Here is a 17,287-nt window from a genome sequence, read left to right on the forward strand (position 1 = left end):
TTTAGCTCATGGGAGGCCCAAATCTATAAATTGGAGCCCTCTCTCTTCATTAATGGAGGCTCTCTTGCTGCGCACTAGCCTCTACCACTGTTACAGGCTGCCCTAATGATGGCTACTCTCTTTTTCTCTCTCTTGAAGGCTGCCCATGAAGAATACCGGCTGTTGGGGACTGTTTTGGAGGCTTCCATCGCGAAGAAATACTGAAGGCAAGGGTATTTAATCATTTATTATGATTTCTAGCCATTTGTACTTGTTGTACCAACCCTTGTACCTACTGTACCAGCCACTGTACTGGCTGTACCAATCCTTGTACTTGCTGTACCTACTTGTACCAACAACCACTATATCAGCTGTACCAGCCATTGTACTTGCTGTACCAACCACTATACTTGCTATACCAGCCATTGTGCCGGCTGTACCAACCACTGTACCGACTATACCAGCCATTGTGCTTGTGCCGGCTGAATGGAGAGTTGTACTTGCTGTACTAACTCTATTGCACGAAGACCTGTGGTTTTTGGGGAAGAATCAGTACCCACACGGAGGTATATGGATTATATTGTTGGTTCGGCATTTCTACAGCCTGTGTTCTGGCTTGGTAGCCTCATGTTGGGCTGTGTTATGGCATTTGTATATGGATAATCTGGCATCTCCTGTGGGGAGAGTAAGGCCTGCAAAGCTTGTACATGATATTATTCTCCTTGGGTGATAAAATACTCCAAAAGGGGGGGGGGGGGGGGGGGGTCGGCCCATTCCAGCCTCTATGCGGTGTCACACGTGCAAGCTCCATTTTCAGCATTTGTGGATGTTTTGTCTAGCTTTTATGTTTTATGCAAAGTGATGATGGATATGTGTTAAGGCTGTGGCCATGTTTAAATGTTTTAATATGCATTGATGGTATCAACAAGTGTGTCAAAGGCCCTAGTCCCCCGGGCACCGCCGTAAGTTACACTTGCTCTCCCGCTCCCATATCTCTCTCCCCCCCTGTCTCTCTGTCTCTCGGCCTCTCTCTCCTTTTCTTTTATTTTTCACACTTAAGTTAATAACTTTAACTTGATTATTAAACATATATACTTTAACTTGATTATTAAACATATAATATGCTCATAGTCTAGTGAAAGAGCATATCTCTTAATCAATTTTTTTTAAAAACTCTCTGCCTAGAAGAGGATTTCCACTTTACTCCCAAGTCCTTTGCATCAATTGTCGTTCTTCGGTATATACGCAAAGAAGAGTGAGTTACTTCCCATCTTCTGTATCCTGAGTTTCGTGAGGTTAGCAATCCACTTTAAGACTTCAAACTTTTAAGAGATATGAGAACTGTACACCGTATGGGGTCCCGAATTACCCACTGAAGGGCCCCCTATCCCATTACCGAGATAGTACTGGCTTTATTATCTTTGAAGAGACTGACGGTGTGATTGACGATAAGCCAAACGCAAGACCTCTGAAGACCAAGAGTTGGGCTGAATTGTACATTGCTGTAGAAGCACCAAAGATGTCCAATTTCGAGCCTATGCACGCTTCCCAAGGGAATGAGAGAGCGATGCAAAGCTGAGGCTAAGAGAGAGGCTATTTGGGACTGTTCTAGACTGAGTATGAATGCTGTAAATGATTATGAATGCTGCGTTCTACCTTCACCAAGTGGCTGGAATAAAACGATGAGATGATGAATGCTGAAAACTGTATGGACACCAGCCTGGACATTTCCCAGTATGAAAGGGGTCTGGTGGACTCCAGGATGTCTAAATATTTGGAAAGTACAAGCTTTGGGAATGGGAGATTATCCTAGAATACAAAGGACCACACTCCTAAAATTTAGGAGAGTTTCTATTTTTGGCCTGACTCCGATGGAAATTCCGTTCGCATCATTACATATCGAATTGCGCAAATACCAAGAGTTGGCAAAGTGCCTATGACAGAATGTCTACCAATTGGGATATTTTTAGAGATAAAGTTTATGGAAGGACCCATCTCTTAGATTGGGACATGTGGCAAGAAAGTGGACCAAAGTGAGACAAGTGGCCTCACACTTGTTAGAAAGTGGATCAAAGTGAGACAAGTGGCCTCACACTTGTCACTTCAGCTATTGTGTGGCTCTCCACTTGTCATTGTAGCCTTCTCTTGCCATTTTAGCTCATGGGAGGCCCAAATCTATAAATTGGAGCCCTCTTTTTTCATTAAGGGAGGCTCTCTTGCTGCACACTAGCCTCTGCCACCGTTACAAGCTGTCCTAAGAATTGCTACTCTCTTTCTCTCTCTCTTGAAGGCTGCCCATGAAGAATACCGACTATTGGGGACTGTTTTGGAAGCTCTCTTGCTGCAGGCCCTGACGAAGTCGACCAAGCAGCGGCACCCCACGTATACATGCCCTCTGGAGAGAGAAGGGCCAGAATGCGCAACATCTGCCCTAAGAATGGCTACTCTCTTTCTCTCTCTCTTGAAGGCTGCCCATGAAGAATACCGGCTGTTGGGGACTGTTTTGGAGGCTTCCATCGTGAAGAAATACTTAAGGCAAGGGTGTTAAATCATTTATTATGATTTCTAGTCATTGTACTTGTTGTACCAGCCCTTGTACTTGCTATACCTACTGTACCAGCCACTGTACCTATTGTACTAGCTGAATGGAGAGCTGAACTTTTTGTACCAGCTCTATTGCATGAAGACCCGTGGTTTTTGGGGAAGAATTAGTACCCACATGGAGGTATATGGATTATATTGTTGGCTCGGCATTTCTACAGCCTGTGTTCCGGCTTGGTAGCCTTGTGTTGGGTTGTGTTATGGCATTTGTATATGATAATCCGGCATCTCTCGTGGGGAGAGTAAGGCCCTCAAAGCTTGTACATGATATTATTCTCCTTGGGTAATAAAATACTCCAAGGGGAGGGGTCGGCCCATTCCGGCCTCTATGTGGTGTCACATGTGCAAGCTCCATTTTCAGCATTTGTGGATGTTTTGTCTAGCTTTATGTTTTATGCAAAGTGATGATGGATATGTGTTAAGGCTGTGGCCATGTTTAAATGTTTTAATATGCATTGATGATATCAACAAGTGTGTCAGAGGCCCTAGTCCCCCGAGCACTGCCGCGAGTTACATTGGTATCAGAGCATAGGTTTCATTGGAAGCAAAGGCTTCCTTTTATCACTGAGGAAGAGAAAAGATCTCAAGTGGGGACCACACTTACCATCATTGCTATTAAGCATGGCCACTTAAGAGCCTATGAAGCAAGAGCATGAGCAATAAACAACTTGGTCTAAGGATTTATGAATTCACAAAATTTATCTTGGAAGTATGGAGTTGGCTTTATGTGCACACGTTTAGCACTCTTTCCATATGGATATTGTGGATTATATTATCAAGCTTACAAGAAAGTTAGATGGAGATATATCTCGGGATATCTTAAGGATATGCCATGCAAGGAGAAAGGTGTTATTGTTTGCCTTGAGATGGTTTCAGGGAAACATTGTTTATGGCTCCCTTTATTGGGATGGATTATATATATGGAGATTTCTTTCTTGGACGAGATTTATATAGATATTGGGCTTCACAAGCAATTTCTATGGACGAATATGCCCGAGTTTATAGAGAAGAAATCTTTGGATATCTCATTGATTAGTGTGATTGAGACACAATTGGCTCTTGTGCCTGTGTCTAGCATATCTTCCATGAAATTATCGCCCATTTATTTTGGGACATGATTTTGATATTGGTATTATGGAGACTTATTTAGTCTCACCCATTTCTTTGGGACATGGATTCTTCAGCTATATTAGATTTTTGAGACTGTCTCGTCTCGCCCACTTAATAGAACATGATTATATCTTGAATATATGGCTTGAAGCTTAAAGTTGCGGACAACTTTTAAGAAGCTGTGGAGGATGTCACCAGCCTGGACATTTCTCAGTATGAAAGGGGTCTGGTGGACTCCAGGATGTCTAAATATTTGGAAAGTACAAGCTTTGGGAATGGGGGATTATCCTAGAATACAAAGGACCACACTCTAAAATTTATGAGAGTTGCTATTTTTGGCCTGACTTCGATGGAAATTCTGTTCGCGTCATTACATCTCGAATTGAGTAGATACCAAGAGTTGGCAAAGTGCCTATGACAGAATGTCTACCAGTTGGGATATTTTTAGAGATAAAGTTTATGGAAGGACCCATCTCTTAGATTGGGACATGTGGCAAGAAAGTGGACCAAAGTGAGACAAGTGGCCTCACACTTATTAGAAAGTGGATCAAAGTGAGACAAGTGGCCTCACACTTGTCACTTCAGCTATTGTGTGGCTCTCTACTTGTCATTGTAGCCTTCTCTTGCCATTTTAGCTCATGGGAGGACCAAATCTATAAATTGGAGCTCTCTTTCTTCATAAAGGGAGGCTCTCTTGCTGCACACTAGCCTCTGCCACCGTTTTACAGGCTGCCCTAAGGATGGCTACTGAAACCGGCCTTTAGAAAATCTGACGGGCGGTGAAACAAACACTCGCACATAAAACACTTCAACGCCATTGAGAACCTAGAAAAGGAAAACAAACAGGGGGAGCTAGAGTGCTCCTGCAAACAGTACACGGACACCGATTGGCCCCAAAACGCAGTGGCGCCCCTTGCGGTATTTCTTTAATTGATTATTAGAGCTTTGATTACAATAAGGCTGGGAACTCAGCCGTCATAGTAGAACTCCTGAAGCCTGCAAATACCCTGCATCATGGCTTCATATCCACTCGGCATCCACAAACAAGTCCAGCCATTGTTCACCTCAAAAGACTCTCACACATTGAGTCCTGCATACAGAAGTCTTCTCCCATGATCAGGACTGCCACAACCATCCATAGCCTCTCACCCTATGAACAGCATCACACCCTGACACATCCAGTGCTCCTGCATCACAACACAGACTCCCAAACTGTCTCTCAAAAGAGAACTCGTATCACAGCACAGCATACCATACAGTTGACACACCTGTACAAACCCTCTCTACCTTCCAAGGGTACTATCCATCTCTGTCATGGATTCCCTGTCCCCTGCCCAATCAGAAGCAAGGCTGTACCAAACATGTGTCCATTCCTGTACCTTTTGCCTACATGTGACCTATCTCCTGGAGAAACCCAAATACATGTTTCCTCGAGAAACCTATGACCTGTTTCCACATGAAACCCTTAGGCCTGTTTCCCTTTGAAACTTCTGTCCTGTTTCCATACAGAACCATTCATAGCACCATTCAACAACAGTGCCAACAACAGCATACATCTAGTTACCTGTTCCCTGATGAAACATCTGGCAACATAGAGATGCCCATATTTGTAGGTCCCTCTGTTCCTTTCTAGCAGGAAGAAAACAATCTGCTCCATGAGCACGCAGCCATGCGAGCTTGCATCACTCCCATGCCAAGAAACATAACCAAGTGACCTGTACTTGCAGCCAGAAACCCAAGTACATAGCTGAATTTGCTACCAACCAAAAACAGCCCATAAACTGTCCCAAAACAGTCCCGACTATGCGCCTCCTTCTGCCCGCCTCCTTCCAAGAGAAAGAGAGCGTGAGAATCTGTTGGCTGGGCGCTTTTTGCAGCCAGTCCACCAGCCTCTCTTCCAAGCCAGTAAAGCACGTGTCTGTGCTGCATCTGCCCGCCCAGACACTACCTGCAGGCCTATCCACTTTTCAGCAGAGAGAAAGAAAGAGAGAGAGAGAGAGAAAGCAGTACTGGCTGTCCCCACGTGTACGCCTCTGTTTCTCCTGCAATCCCCTCTTTCCAAGAGAGCCTCTCATGCCCTGTTCAGTCCAGCACCTCTGCAGTCCATCCACGTGGAGTCCATGCCGACAGTCTCTGCGCCAGCTCTATCCGCCTCCAGCAGCCCTGTAACTGCCTGCGCATCTTTTCACCAGGAAGGGGGAGAGACCCACGCTCTGTTCAGTCCCTGCCCGACTGTCTTCTCCTCCACGCAGCCGACTTGTACCTGCAGTCCAGCCCCTTGTGCGTGGAGAAAAACATGCGCTGCTCTGTCCAGCGCTGCCTGCAGCCACCCGTTTGCCAAGAGAGAGAGAGAGAGAGCGTGGCATACTGACACCTGTACCTGCAACGCGGCTGTTCAGTCCGCCTGCAGCCAGTCCCACAGCCACTAACGCCTTCCCTTCTGCAACCTGTCAGAAGCCTGTAGAGCCTGCTGTCCTTGCAAAGGAGAACCATCCCACAAGTACTCCTCTGTCCAGCAGCCGCCTCTGTGCAAAGGAGGAAACCGGCGTGTAAGAGTAATCCTTCTCCTGCGGAAAGCACACCTTCATCAAGAGATAGGCGCCTCTTTTCTGCCCGCCAGCCCCTCGTCTTCAGAAAAGCACACACATGGCCCCAAAATAGCATAAGGGCCACGTTTTCTTTCATGAAGGGCATTATAATGATTTTTAAAGGTTCTTGAAACCTTTTAAGTTAAAATCTTTTTGCTCCCTTCACACTTGGGGTTGTCCACACATGGGCTTCCTTTTTCACTCCAACCTGATGCCATTCACACTGTCCACCATGTCCCCGTGCACACTTGCATATTGTCCAGAGAAAAACACAGGGTCGTGACAGCTACTCTCTTTCTCTCTCTCTTGAAGGCTGCCCATGAAGAATACCGGCTTTTGGGGACTGTTTTGGAGGCATCCATCGCGAAGAAATACTTAAGGCAAGGGTATTAAATCATTTATTATGATTTCTAGCCCTTGTACTTGTTGTACCAGCCCTTGTAATTGCTGTACCAGCCACTGTACTGGCTGTACAAGCCCTTGTACCTACTGTACCAGCCACTGTACTTGCTGTACCTATTGTACCAGCCATTGTACCTATTGTACCAGCTGAATGGAGAGCTGAACCTATTGTACCAGCTCTATTGCATGAAGACCCGTGGTTTTTGGGGAAGAATCAGTACCCACACGGAGGTATATGGATTATATTGTTGGCTCGGCATTTCTACAGCCTGTGTTCCGGCTTGGTAGCCTCGTGCTGGGCTGTGTTATGGCATTTGTATATGGACAATCCGGCATCTCCCATGGGGAGAGGAAGGCCCTTAAAGCTTGTACATGATATTATTCTCCTTGGGTAATAAAATACTCCAAGGGGGGGGGGGGGGTCAGCCCATTCCGGCCTGTATGTGGTGTCACATGTGCAAGCCATAGTCACAGGGAATGGGCATTTTTATACTTGGGAATGTTGGGGATGGCAGCATCTTCCCGTTCCATGTCACTCTATAGTCACAGGGAATGGCCATCCTCAATCTTTTCCGTCCCCATTCCCAGTTCCCATTTCGCGTCCCATGTGACTATGGTGCAAGCTCCATTTTCAGCATTTGTGGATGTTTTGTCCAGCGTTATGTTTTATGCAAAGTGATGATGGATATGTGTTAAAGCTGTGGCCATGTTTAAATGTTTTAATATGCATTGATGGTATCAACAAGTGTGTCAAAGACCCTAGTCCCCCGGGCACCGCCGCAAGTTACAAGAAGTATGCTCCAACTATGACCTTGGCTCAATCCATTAGCCAATTTGTGCAAGGTTTAAACCCTCAAGATGCAATTTTTCGAGCTAAACCTTTAGAAGAAAAACTAAAGGATAAAAATAGCAGCAACTTCAAGAAGAGACCTTACCCTAAATCGTCCAATTTGGGGGGACCCTCTAGATCACCCTTCAATCGACCACCAATTAGTGGTCAATATTCACGACCACTCTTGCCTCTTCCGAAAACCCTACAAAATGACCTAGCATGGCAAAGTGGAGTGTTGTTGTATGCACGGAAGTCTTGTTGTACTCATCCACAGCCCTAAGCTTGATTGAGAACAAGAAGTTGAAATAAACATGATTAAGACAGAGGATAGAGAAGAAAAGAGATATACCTAGATGAATCCAGGAACATGCCTAAATTCATCTTATAAGAAAGTGCAGTTTATAACCTCATGGTAGTCACCCACAAGACAATAAACCATCAACTCCATCATGCATAGTATGGACGAGATACTACGACATCCCCACTAACGTCATCATTGCCCAATAGTGGGTGTAGAACTTGGTATCAATATATGCTCCCACACACGCACCACTCACTCCCCACGCGCACACACATAAGAAGAGATTGGAGAGATTGGTGTCAAGTTTTCTTGTATTTTAAATGGTACAAAAGGTTGCTTTAATGCTTATACATGACTGAGCCCTTGGTCAGCCCCAAAGGGGTTGACCTCAGGCCCTACATTTGCCTAACTGGTGACAGAGGATGCTTGAATGATGAAATGACTGACTTGATGAAACTAAATTATGCCTTGTGCTTATATATGGGTGGAAGATGTTGGTCGGCCAGCAGAAGTGGCTGTCAGTCTGCTGTTGAACAATAAATAGACATAAAATGCCAAAGATGTTGCGCTTATCGCCATTAGATGCTGCGCATGATGGTGATGCTGTTGCGCTGCTGAGTTTAATGATGATGATCTGATACTGATGCTAATGATGTTGCTACTAATGATAATGCTACTACTGCTGCTGATGATTTTGATAAAGATGATGTTGATGACCTAACTGCTATCCTAACTAATGGATTAATTAGGGATTCGATTGTTCATGCTGGAGATTAGCCATGGTACAAGCGTGCACGTGATAAGTGTGACTGTGCTACAATTGCCACCAGCCAGATCACTGCCATGTTGAATGCCCTCATCCAATCACCTCCTCCAAACTTCCCTAGGAATCCACAAACTAATCCGAGGGAAAGAGTTGTTTCCATTCAGCAACCCAGTCAAGTAAGAAACAGTGTTCAAGGCCTCAGAGGTGGATATAATGGAAAAGGTCATGGAAGAGGAGTTGTTCATATGTCCAAGCTGAAGAAGCAATCCTTGAAGAATAAGAGGAGAATAGAGCCCAGGTTCATGCTACGGTAGAGCACCAAGGTGAAAATCGGCAATTTTCAGTGATCCAAACACAAGTATCTCATCGTGGTAAAACATTTTAAATTGTTGATTGATTGTGGAAGCACTCATTCATTTCTTTCACCAAAGTGTATCAGACAATTAGGTCTTCATAAAAAACCGTCCAAGCAAATAGTCATCGAGCTAGCTAGTGGCAAGGAAATAATTTCCCAACATGCCATAGGGAATCTAGAGTTTGATCTTCATGGCCAATCAACCAACTGCTACTTCCACGTGATGGCCCTAGGTATTTATGATGGTATTCTTGGAATGGATTGTCTAAAAGCAAAAAGTACCGCCATCCACTATGAAAGTAGAGAAATCTCATTCAAGACGAAGTAGTGGCTTCAGGGAGAGTACTAAGTTACTTAAGGGTCTCAGGAAGAATCAAAAGGTGTTTCTAGTAAAACTCAACAAGGTAGAGAAAGATACTGCAGGGAATGAACCCAATTGGCTACAGGACTATAAAGATCTCTTCCCAAAGAAACTTACCGAGTTGCCTCCACAAAGGGAAATTGACCACGAGATTGACCTTATTCATGGTGCACAACTTGTAGCAAAAAGGACATATAAAATGTTGGTCCCAGAGTTAATAGAACTCAAGGATAACTCCGACTGATGTTAGAGCAGGGGTTCATCAAGCCGAGTATATCACCTTGGGGAGCTCCGCTCCTATTTCAAAAGGAGGAGGATGGAACCTAACGGTTATGCATTGACTATAGGAGTCTAAATCAACTCACCGTGAAAAATAAGTATCCAATCCTTAGGATCGACGAACTTCTAGATCGACTTTATGAAGCCAAAGTCTTCACATCAGATTAGAGTCAAGGAGAAAGATATCGCAAAGACGACAACTCCAGATATGGGCATTATGAATACACCGTGATGCCATTTGGATTGACTAATGCCCCAACAATTTTCAACATGCTCATGCAAGGTATATTCAGAAGGCAACTAGATAATCATGCCTTGGTGTTCTTTGATGATATTCTGATCTACTCTAAGGATGAGCAAGAGCATAATGCCCAAGTTAGAGAAGTTCTAGAAATCCTAAGAGAGCATCAACTCTTTGCTAAAAAGAGTAAGTACACCTTCTTTGCAGACAAAATTGAATATCTGGGATTCATTGTCTCCAAAAATGGAACTTTAGTACACTCAACAAAGGTACAAGATATAGTGGAATAGCCTCAACCGTCCAAGTTCCAACTCAAGAAAATTCGAGGATTTCTCAGTATCAGAGGGTGGTATCATATCTTTATTCAGGATTATTATGGAAAGATGGCTACACCTTTAACCAAGCTACTTAAAAAGAATGCAAAAGTAGTTTAAGATCTCTATCCAATGCCCTTGCCTCATGTTGAGATCTGGCTGGGTAAAAATCCACTTCAAGATCTTATGGTTTGTAGTAAGCATGAACTTTTTGCCTAGTAGGCATTGTCGCCATAGCTTAAGAGCATGAATTACAGGCAAAGTTCTAGATCATGAGTAGCATAGTTTCTCTCATAATCCCTGAGTTTCCTTGAGGTGTAAGCTACCGGTTTCTCTTAGTACTCTGCCGATAGTTTCCTTGAGTTTTCTTGAGGTGTAAGCTACCGGTTTCTCTCCTTGCTATAGTACTCCACTGATAGCCAATCTACTAGCATCAGTGACTACTTCAAAATTTGCAACAAAATTCGGTAGTTTAAGTACGGGTGCAATTGTGAGAGCCTTCTTGAGTTTGTCGTAACTTTGTTGATGCTCCTTAGTCCAATCAAAATTTGATTTTGAAATCATATACAGACAGAGCAAAGATAATGTAGTTACATATGCATTGAGTAGGAAGTTCTTTGTGGCTGTAATCTCTATGCCAAGTAACCCTTTACTTATGGAAGTGAAGGACAAAATAGCCTTAGATGAGTACTTTGGACATATTCTACAACTCATGGCCCAAACAACTCACTCTAAGAAAGATAGTAGGATAATCAAAGATTATTCTATCAACTAAGGATGTACATACCTAACATTAAAGGGTTAAACGATTGAATCCTACATAAAGCTCATGGTGCACCATCAGCCGGACATCCACGATATGTGAAGATGCTGAATGTTCTACAAAGGAGTTTCTTTTGGCCGGGATTGAAGAAGGATGCATTCACGCTTGTAAGAGGAACAAGGCTAAAAGGGTAAAAATGCCAAGCAAGGTGCACCGTCTAGACATTCTGTAACTCGCCCGGGAGTGGGTGTGCAAACATTTCGGCATTTAATAATAGCCATTAAACAAACCACAAAGCTGAAAATAAACACCACATAGAGGCCAGAATACCCTCCCCCCCCCCCCCCCACCTGCCCCCCCTCCTCCGAAGTGCACAAGTCCCAGCTGAAAGCCCAAGCTAGTGCGGTGAATTAGCCCACCTCGTGAGTATCGTCTCCTCTGAGGAGGAGGAGGATTTGGTACAAGCAGCAGGACCTAAGGAAGTGACAGGCCAGCTTGGCCCTCATTGACGACGAGGGAGTATGGTCCATTGGGTATGCCCAACTGGCTGAGATTGGAAGACCGAATTCTAGATCATCGGTGGTTTGGTTTTGGTTTGGATATGCCTATGAACATGGATATGGAAGCCTGGATTTGGCTGCTGACTTGGTTCCGCGGTCTCTTTTGTGAACATTTTGCTCTAAGAACTGTTTAATGTAAATATTGTGCGGAAGCACGTAATACTGTAACTGCGACAGATTTCAATAGCAAGTGGATGAAAAAGGAAAGACCAATGTAGTGCGATACTTGACTAGGCAGCTTAGATACACTAAATCACCTTTTAAGTATGTCAGTAACATTCTCTTCATCTCATCATCTTAACCAAAACATTTGGTTCAGATGTGCATGCAGCATTAAATCTTTACCTATGGCATTTTCTGAAGCATCTTTTGCACTCACCGGAATGCTTAGTTGCTCCTACGTTGTCTGGGCCAACTTTACCAAAACATGGCTCCTGCATGAGCTTCTTGGCCCTTCTTCTTGTATCCAGAGAAAAATCCTGCTGCTGGTTCTCTTCACAACGAGGAACATAACCTGACTTCTCGTTTGGTTTAGCTACTGCTGAAACGGGAGCATCCTGCAAATTCTAAGAAGAAAATTCAGTGCAAACAATGTGAAGGCCATCAAAGAAATGAGAAATCGTGCTTTCATTTGACTTTGCTTACATCCTGCCATCTAGGAACCTACTACAGACTAAGGATGGCATATCCATTTATATTCAAGAAACAACAGCCTCCCACAGGTATGCATTACCTTAGTGTTTGCCCTCGATCTATCCACCCCACGTTTCGATGACAAGCATGAGGTTGCCAGAGATAAGCTCCCTTTGCGAGCACTCAGCTTTCCAGTGGCACCAAACACTCTCTGCAAATACAAGAAAAGTTGCCAGAATTCAATAATTTTTTTATATGCTTAGAGTGTAAGAGAAAGTCCATCAACTTCAGGAGCTCAGTTGGATGTGGCCGAAACATGGGACACATGAAGTGATGACATGGCTTCATAGAGCCTAGAGTCTACTTCATCCCAGACATGTCAAGTAATATGTATCACATCAGTTAACCAATATGCAGCTGTTTTTTTAGGGCTATTTTTTAGCATAGCATGTAGTACATGCTTAGTTTGACGTGTATTATCATGGACCAAGACGTGGACACATGGAGGACATACATGGGATGATACAACACGTTATGACATCAATTCCACCTTTTAAAAAACCATAACAAGCAAAGAACCTGAGACTTCGAGGCCCTCTTTTTACGCACGTATTCCATGAGTGGTGTAACTACTATAGAGTCCTTTGCCCCAGCCACTGCTGCAATAATAGTCATGAAGCCATTAAAAACATCCCATCCTTAGGTACCTATGTAGGTTCACGGTTCACCTCATGATGATCATGGCTAAAAATGGCAAAAAGAACATGAGGCTTTGAGAGGCAAAACCTAAGCTGGAGTTTCTCTCAGCTTCCTTCCTTTCAAGCTGCACCTCAGCACTTGGTAGAAATTCGATGGGTTTGGCTAATACCTCAAGAAACTCCAGGTACTCACGATCTGCAGGGTAAAAGCAGGTCAGTATTTACAAATTCTTTCCTTCCCCAACTTAGAAACCCACAAGGTGACAAAAGGCCACATTCATCACACTTACCTTTCAAGATTGACCCTTCCCGCACGTCCTTCTTGGACCACAGCTTCGGAACCCGCTGATGTGGAGCATATTCAATCACAGCTTTATACTGTGTACCTGGAAAATAAGCTCCCACATGACTCCCAACTCCTGAAGGACAACTAAACAACAGATTTGATACTCAAGAAGACATGATTACCCTTTTCATTCACAAAAATGTGCCCGTCAAACCCATGATAGAACTCAAAAACATCTTCAGGATGCTTGAAGTCGATGTAAGCACGAGCGTAGCTGCCACCCTTTATGCTGATAAGATAAGTGGCACTTCACAGTTCAGTATGGTCATTTAAAAGGAATAGTGATGACTGTAAACATTTGATAAGTTACACTTCTGAAAACTGGAAAAGAAAACATAGGCTGGCAATGACAATGATATTTAGAACTATGGCTAAGGGTGGCACTGGATCAGAACACTTGAGGCTGTGACTTATGGGTTATAAAGTAACAAGCTAGAGTAAGATTCAAGACACACACACAATATCTATATAGGTGAAATACAGCTTCATTAATGGGATTTCTAGGGTGCAAACTGTAGGGACCACATATACCAGGAGCCCTCCTTGAGTAAAGATACCCTCCTTCAAACCGGTGATGATGACTGCAATAGAATCTGGCTAGCAGGTCACCTCCCAGCCGCTCTCATCTGGAATCAACCCCAAGCCTAAGGTGTAGATTGCTCCAAGTTAGCCCTACTACAGCACTAGGCCTTGGCATACCATGCCACCAGGTCATACCCTGCGCCCAGCTGCTCCTAGCCCTGAGGATCCATGCTCCTAACGTCTCTACCCATGGATAGCCTCCATCATCCCTCAGCTGCGCCACAGGTACTCTTTTATAGCCTAGACCTAGCTATTATTAGCCTTTTTTAGCCAATGGTCTATTTTTTGACTTGACCCAAGGCTACCTAGATGGTGGCAAACCTCGTCCTTGCTAGCCCTAGCCTTCCATCAAGGGTCCTATCAGCCCTTGAGCCTGCCTAAGCCCTAAACCTAATCCTAGGCTAGCCTTTAACTCTAACCCTTAGCCTAGCTAATCTGGGTTAGCCCATCCCCTTAACCTTCTGTCGTCCAGCCCGATGTTAATACTAGACTTCTCCAATACGGAATGTAATAGAAACCCAACAACCAAAATTGTTGTTGTAACATCCATAGCATCAATGCATGGGTCCTGTTACTGAGAAACAATTTGAGAGCCATATAAAATAAAGAGACAAAGAGGTAACAAAACCCACTCCCAGGGTAACCCACATGATCATATCTCTGGTTCCCTTCAAACTTGATTTGTAGGCCCGAAACAATAGCACCAACACAAATGCAGGCATCCCTCCTCATCCTTGCAAAAAGGTGTGCTATTGCAATCTAGATCCTCTGTTCCTCCCTGCACTCCCATAAGCAATGGTAAATTGTCTCTGAAGCTTATGCACATCTCGGACAAGCTGGGCTAGCACCAATGACTGATCTCCACTGATTGGCGGCAAGTCCAACATGTAGAGAAAGCCAAATAAAAAAGGAAATGTTCGTTTCCCTATAGGAGTACCACAACCTCCGCCAAAAAGCTTCCTAAATGTCAAGGGTGAACTCATAAGCCTCCCAATGTGGTTTAGAAGAAGGGACTCTCTAGATTTGTCCCAGAACCAAGTGTCTGGAATTCCGCACAGTGTAACTGAAGAAGGGCATTCTTTTCATGGGGTTAAAAGCATCTCTCCACTCCCCCTCACTGGTCCCAGTGCAAGTAACTAGAGGCTCCAAGAGTCCGTAATCATCCCTTGAGTTGGATCAATATAGAAGATAGCCCACCAGCCCCCAAAAGAAAAAACGGGTACCCAGCACATGAATACCATGACACCCAAATAAGAAAAGTGCTGGTCATGCGCTAGTCACCAGCAAATGACTGGCAAAATGAAGGCTTAGTCTCCCCATTCACTTACACCAGCCTTCCTAAATCCTGAGAAAATACACGCAGCCCCAGCGACAGACCTCATAAGCAGCCAAACTCAGCAATCAAATCTTTGATTCTCCACTTTGCAGCAGTTTCCTGCATCCTAACAGAGGAGGTCAGTGAAGCTAGCTCCATTACCAGCACCACATATTCTAAGAGTGATGTATGCATTCTCTAAATTAGATGACTACCATTGTTCCTGGCAAGAGATCGCCTACTTCCAGCCATACAAATGAAAAGAGATCACCTACTTCCAGCCATACAAATGCCCCAACTTTGGTGTTGATGGTCATGGTTTTGGATTGTTTGAGTGTGGCTAAACTTTGTGGCTGTTTGAAGTGATTATGAATTATTGATTAAATGCTCCAACATCCGTGATTCCCAATGGCACGTTAAAGACCAGGCATTCAGAATTTCACTAGACCAACAGAGATTGCCAGGAAGAAGCCCAGACCACCACGGATTCAGCACCTAGAAGTTTACAAAGCTTCAGGCAGCCAATTCATGCACAGATACTAGCACATCCGGCATCAGCCTGAAACACAATTCCTACTCATCGCAGAATTTTGTTCACACTTCCAGGATTATCATTCATCAGATATTTGTAGTTCATTACATATCTAACAATACAAGCAAATACACCACAAGGTGAGGGCACTTCATTGTGTTAGTTGGGACCCAATCAGGTGTTCTATGCCTCTGGTCTCTTCAAGTTAAAGTTAATTGCACCTGAAGTACCAAGTTAAGCAGCCTTAAACAAACGGCTTCCACAACGCATGTAGCAATGCCCCCCTTCATCATGATCACATGAACCCCACACTTCCAGGATCACCATTCATCAGATATTTGTAGTTCATTCATTACATGTCTAACAATAATACACCACAATGCGGCGTGGGGTGGGGGGGGAGGGGATTGGGGATTGGGGGGGCACTTAAGTGCGTTAATTGGGACCCAGTAAGGTGTTCTATGCCTCTTGTCTCTTCAAGTTAAAGTTAATTGCACCTAAAGTACCAAGTTAAGCAGCCGCTTCCGCCCAGTAATGCTCCCCCTTCATGATGATCACATGAACCCCATCGTAAAACCCTGAAAGGGAAGCCCGATCAATAAAATCCTACCTCAAAGAGCCATTAACTAGTCGATCGCACCCGAATTGATAGAATCGAGCAACTCACAAAACCCTGACTCATCGAATTGAGCAGAGCACAAAGTAATTCGGTTGGCCGAACATACTAACCGGATTGTGAGGGTTACCTCAACTTGCCGGGGTAGAAAGAAACCGAGTTGATGAGGCCAGCGAAGCGCGACTGGATGTGCTCCGAGAAGGCACTCTGCGAGAGCGATGGAGGCAAGCGTCGAACAACGACCTTGGTGCGATTGGAGGGGTCTCGCATGGCAGAAGCGGCTGCTGCTACAGCCGAACACGATGACTTTGTTGATGATGGCGGTTGCAACGGCGATGCTAGGATTTTCTCCACAACCCCCTTCTGAAACTGTTGTTGGATTGAAGCGTCTCCGCCAAGGCCATGCCTGGAAAGAAGCACCTTCTGCTTGTGAGGAAACCGAAAATTGTGATGCTGGCTATGGTGGCGGTGCTGATGATAATCGCAGGATTGGGCGTGTTCAATCATGGTACTGAATTGATCATAATTAGGGTAACAGGACTTCCTCTGCCTCTGTGAAATCAGTGTGGCTTCATCCCCATACAAAAGAAGACCCACCTAAATAATAGATTTAGTTTTAGTTTGTTTTTTTCCCCTTTCATTGGGGTAACTAGTGGGCTAACCCCTGCTTTGGAGTCTCCTCAAACCTCCAAATTTAAATTCTACCTCTCCTTGAACCTCCTCCTTTTCTTCCCCAACCTCTGAATTGTTCCCACATTGGAGCTTTGTGAAACTTATCCTTATTGACCCATGCTTTGCACGTAAATAATTGGTTGTCAGCTAGTGGAACAAATGGCCAAAGTGATAGGGTAGATACACTTGTTGTCAATGGAGTGGACAAAGCCGTTGTCAAAGGTTTGGAAGTAGGATTCCTAGCTCAATATTTTTCAAATCCTAGAGTAATAGGAACCTACCCCTCTCTCTCTCTCTCTCTCTCTCTCTCTCTCTCTCTCTCTCTCTCTCTCTCTTACTATAGCACAAAAGAACAAAGTGTTCGTTCCCTAGCGTACACACGACTGCACAGAGTCCTCTCTTCCTTATCCTACCATGTGTCCCTCCCCTCCTTTGTGCTTA

At 44.3% G+C, this 17,287-nt stretch overlaps 1 protein-coding gene across 7 annotated transcripts in view; it reads right to left on the reverse strand.

The window, feature by feature from the left end:
• The window catches only part of LOC147633309 (uncharacterized), a 37,825-nt gene extending 20,907 nt beyond the window's left edge, over nucleotides 1-16,918 (reverse strand). The window contains exons 1-7 of one of the 7 annotated variants that reach the window (XM_086806364.1): nucleotides 16,305-16,918; nucleotides 13,252-13,358; nucleotides 13,074-13,169; nucleotides 12,872-12,979; nucleotides 12,665-12,744; nucleotides 12,186-12,296; nucleotides 11,832-12,009 (exon numbers count right to left, since the gene is read on the reverse strand). In XM_086806364.1, the coding sequence (XP_086662490.1) occupies nucleotides 11,832-12,009; nucleotides 12,186-12,296; nucleotides 12,665-12,744; nucleotides 12,872-12,979; nucleotides 13,074-13,169; nucleotides 13,252-13,358; nucleotides 16,305-16,681 (1,057 nt within the window). In that variant the 5' untranslated portion in view covers nucleotides 16,682-16,918. Of the gene's footprint in view, nucleotides 1-11,831; nucleotides 12,019-12,185; nucleotides 12,297-12,664; nucleotides 12,745-12,871; nucleotides 12,980-13,073; nucleotides 13,170-13,251; nucleotides 13,359-16,304 lie in introns of all 7 variants that reach the window. The other 6 variants (XM_086806359.1, XM_086806358.1, XM_086806362.1 and 3 more) reach the window with 6 other exon arrangements.
• Between the last annotated feature and the right edge of the window lie 369 nt (nucleotides 16,919-17,287).

This window comes from Cibotium barometz, chromosome 12 (genome assembly GCF_041138505.1).
Source record: "Cibotium barometz isolate CiBa-2024 chromosome 12, ASM4113850v1, whole genome shotgun sequence".
In the NCBI taxonomy this organism is placed as follows: Eukaryota; Viridiplantae; Streptophyta; class Polypodiopsida; order Cyatheales; family Cibotiaceae; genus Cibotium; species Cibotium barometz.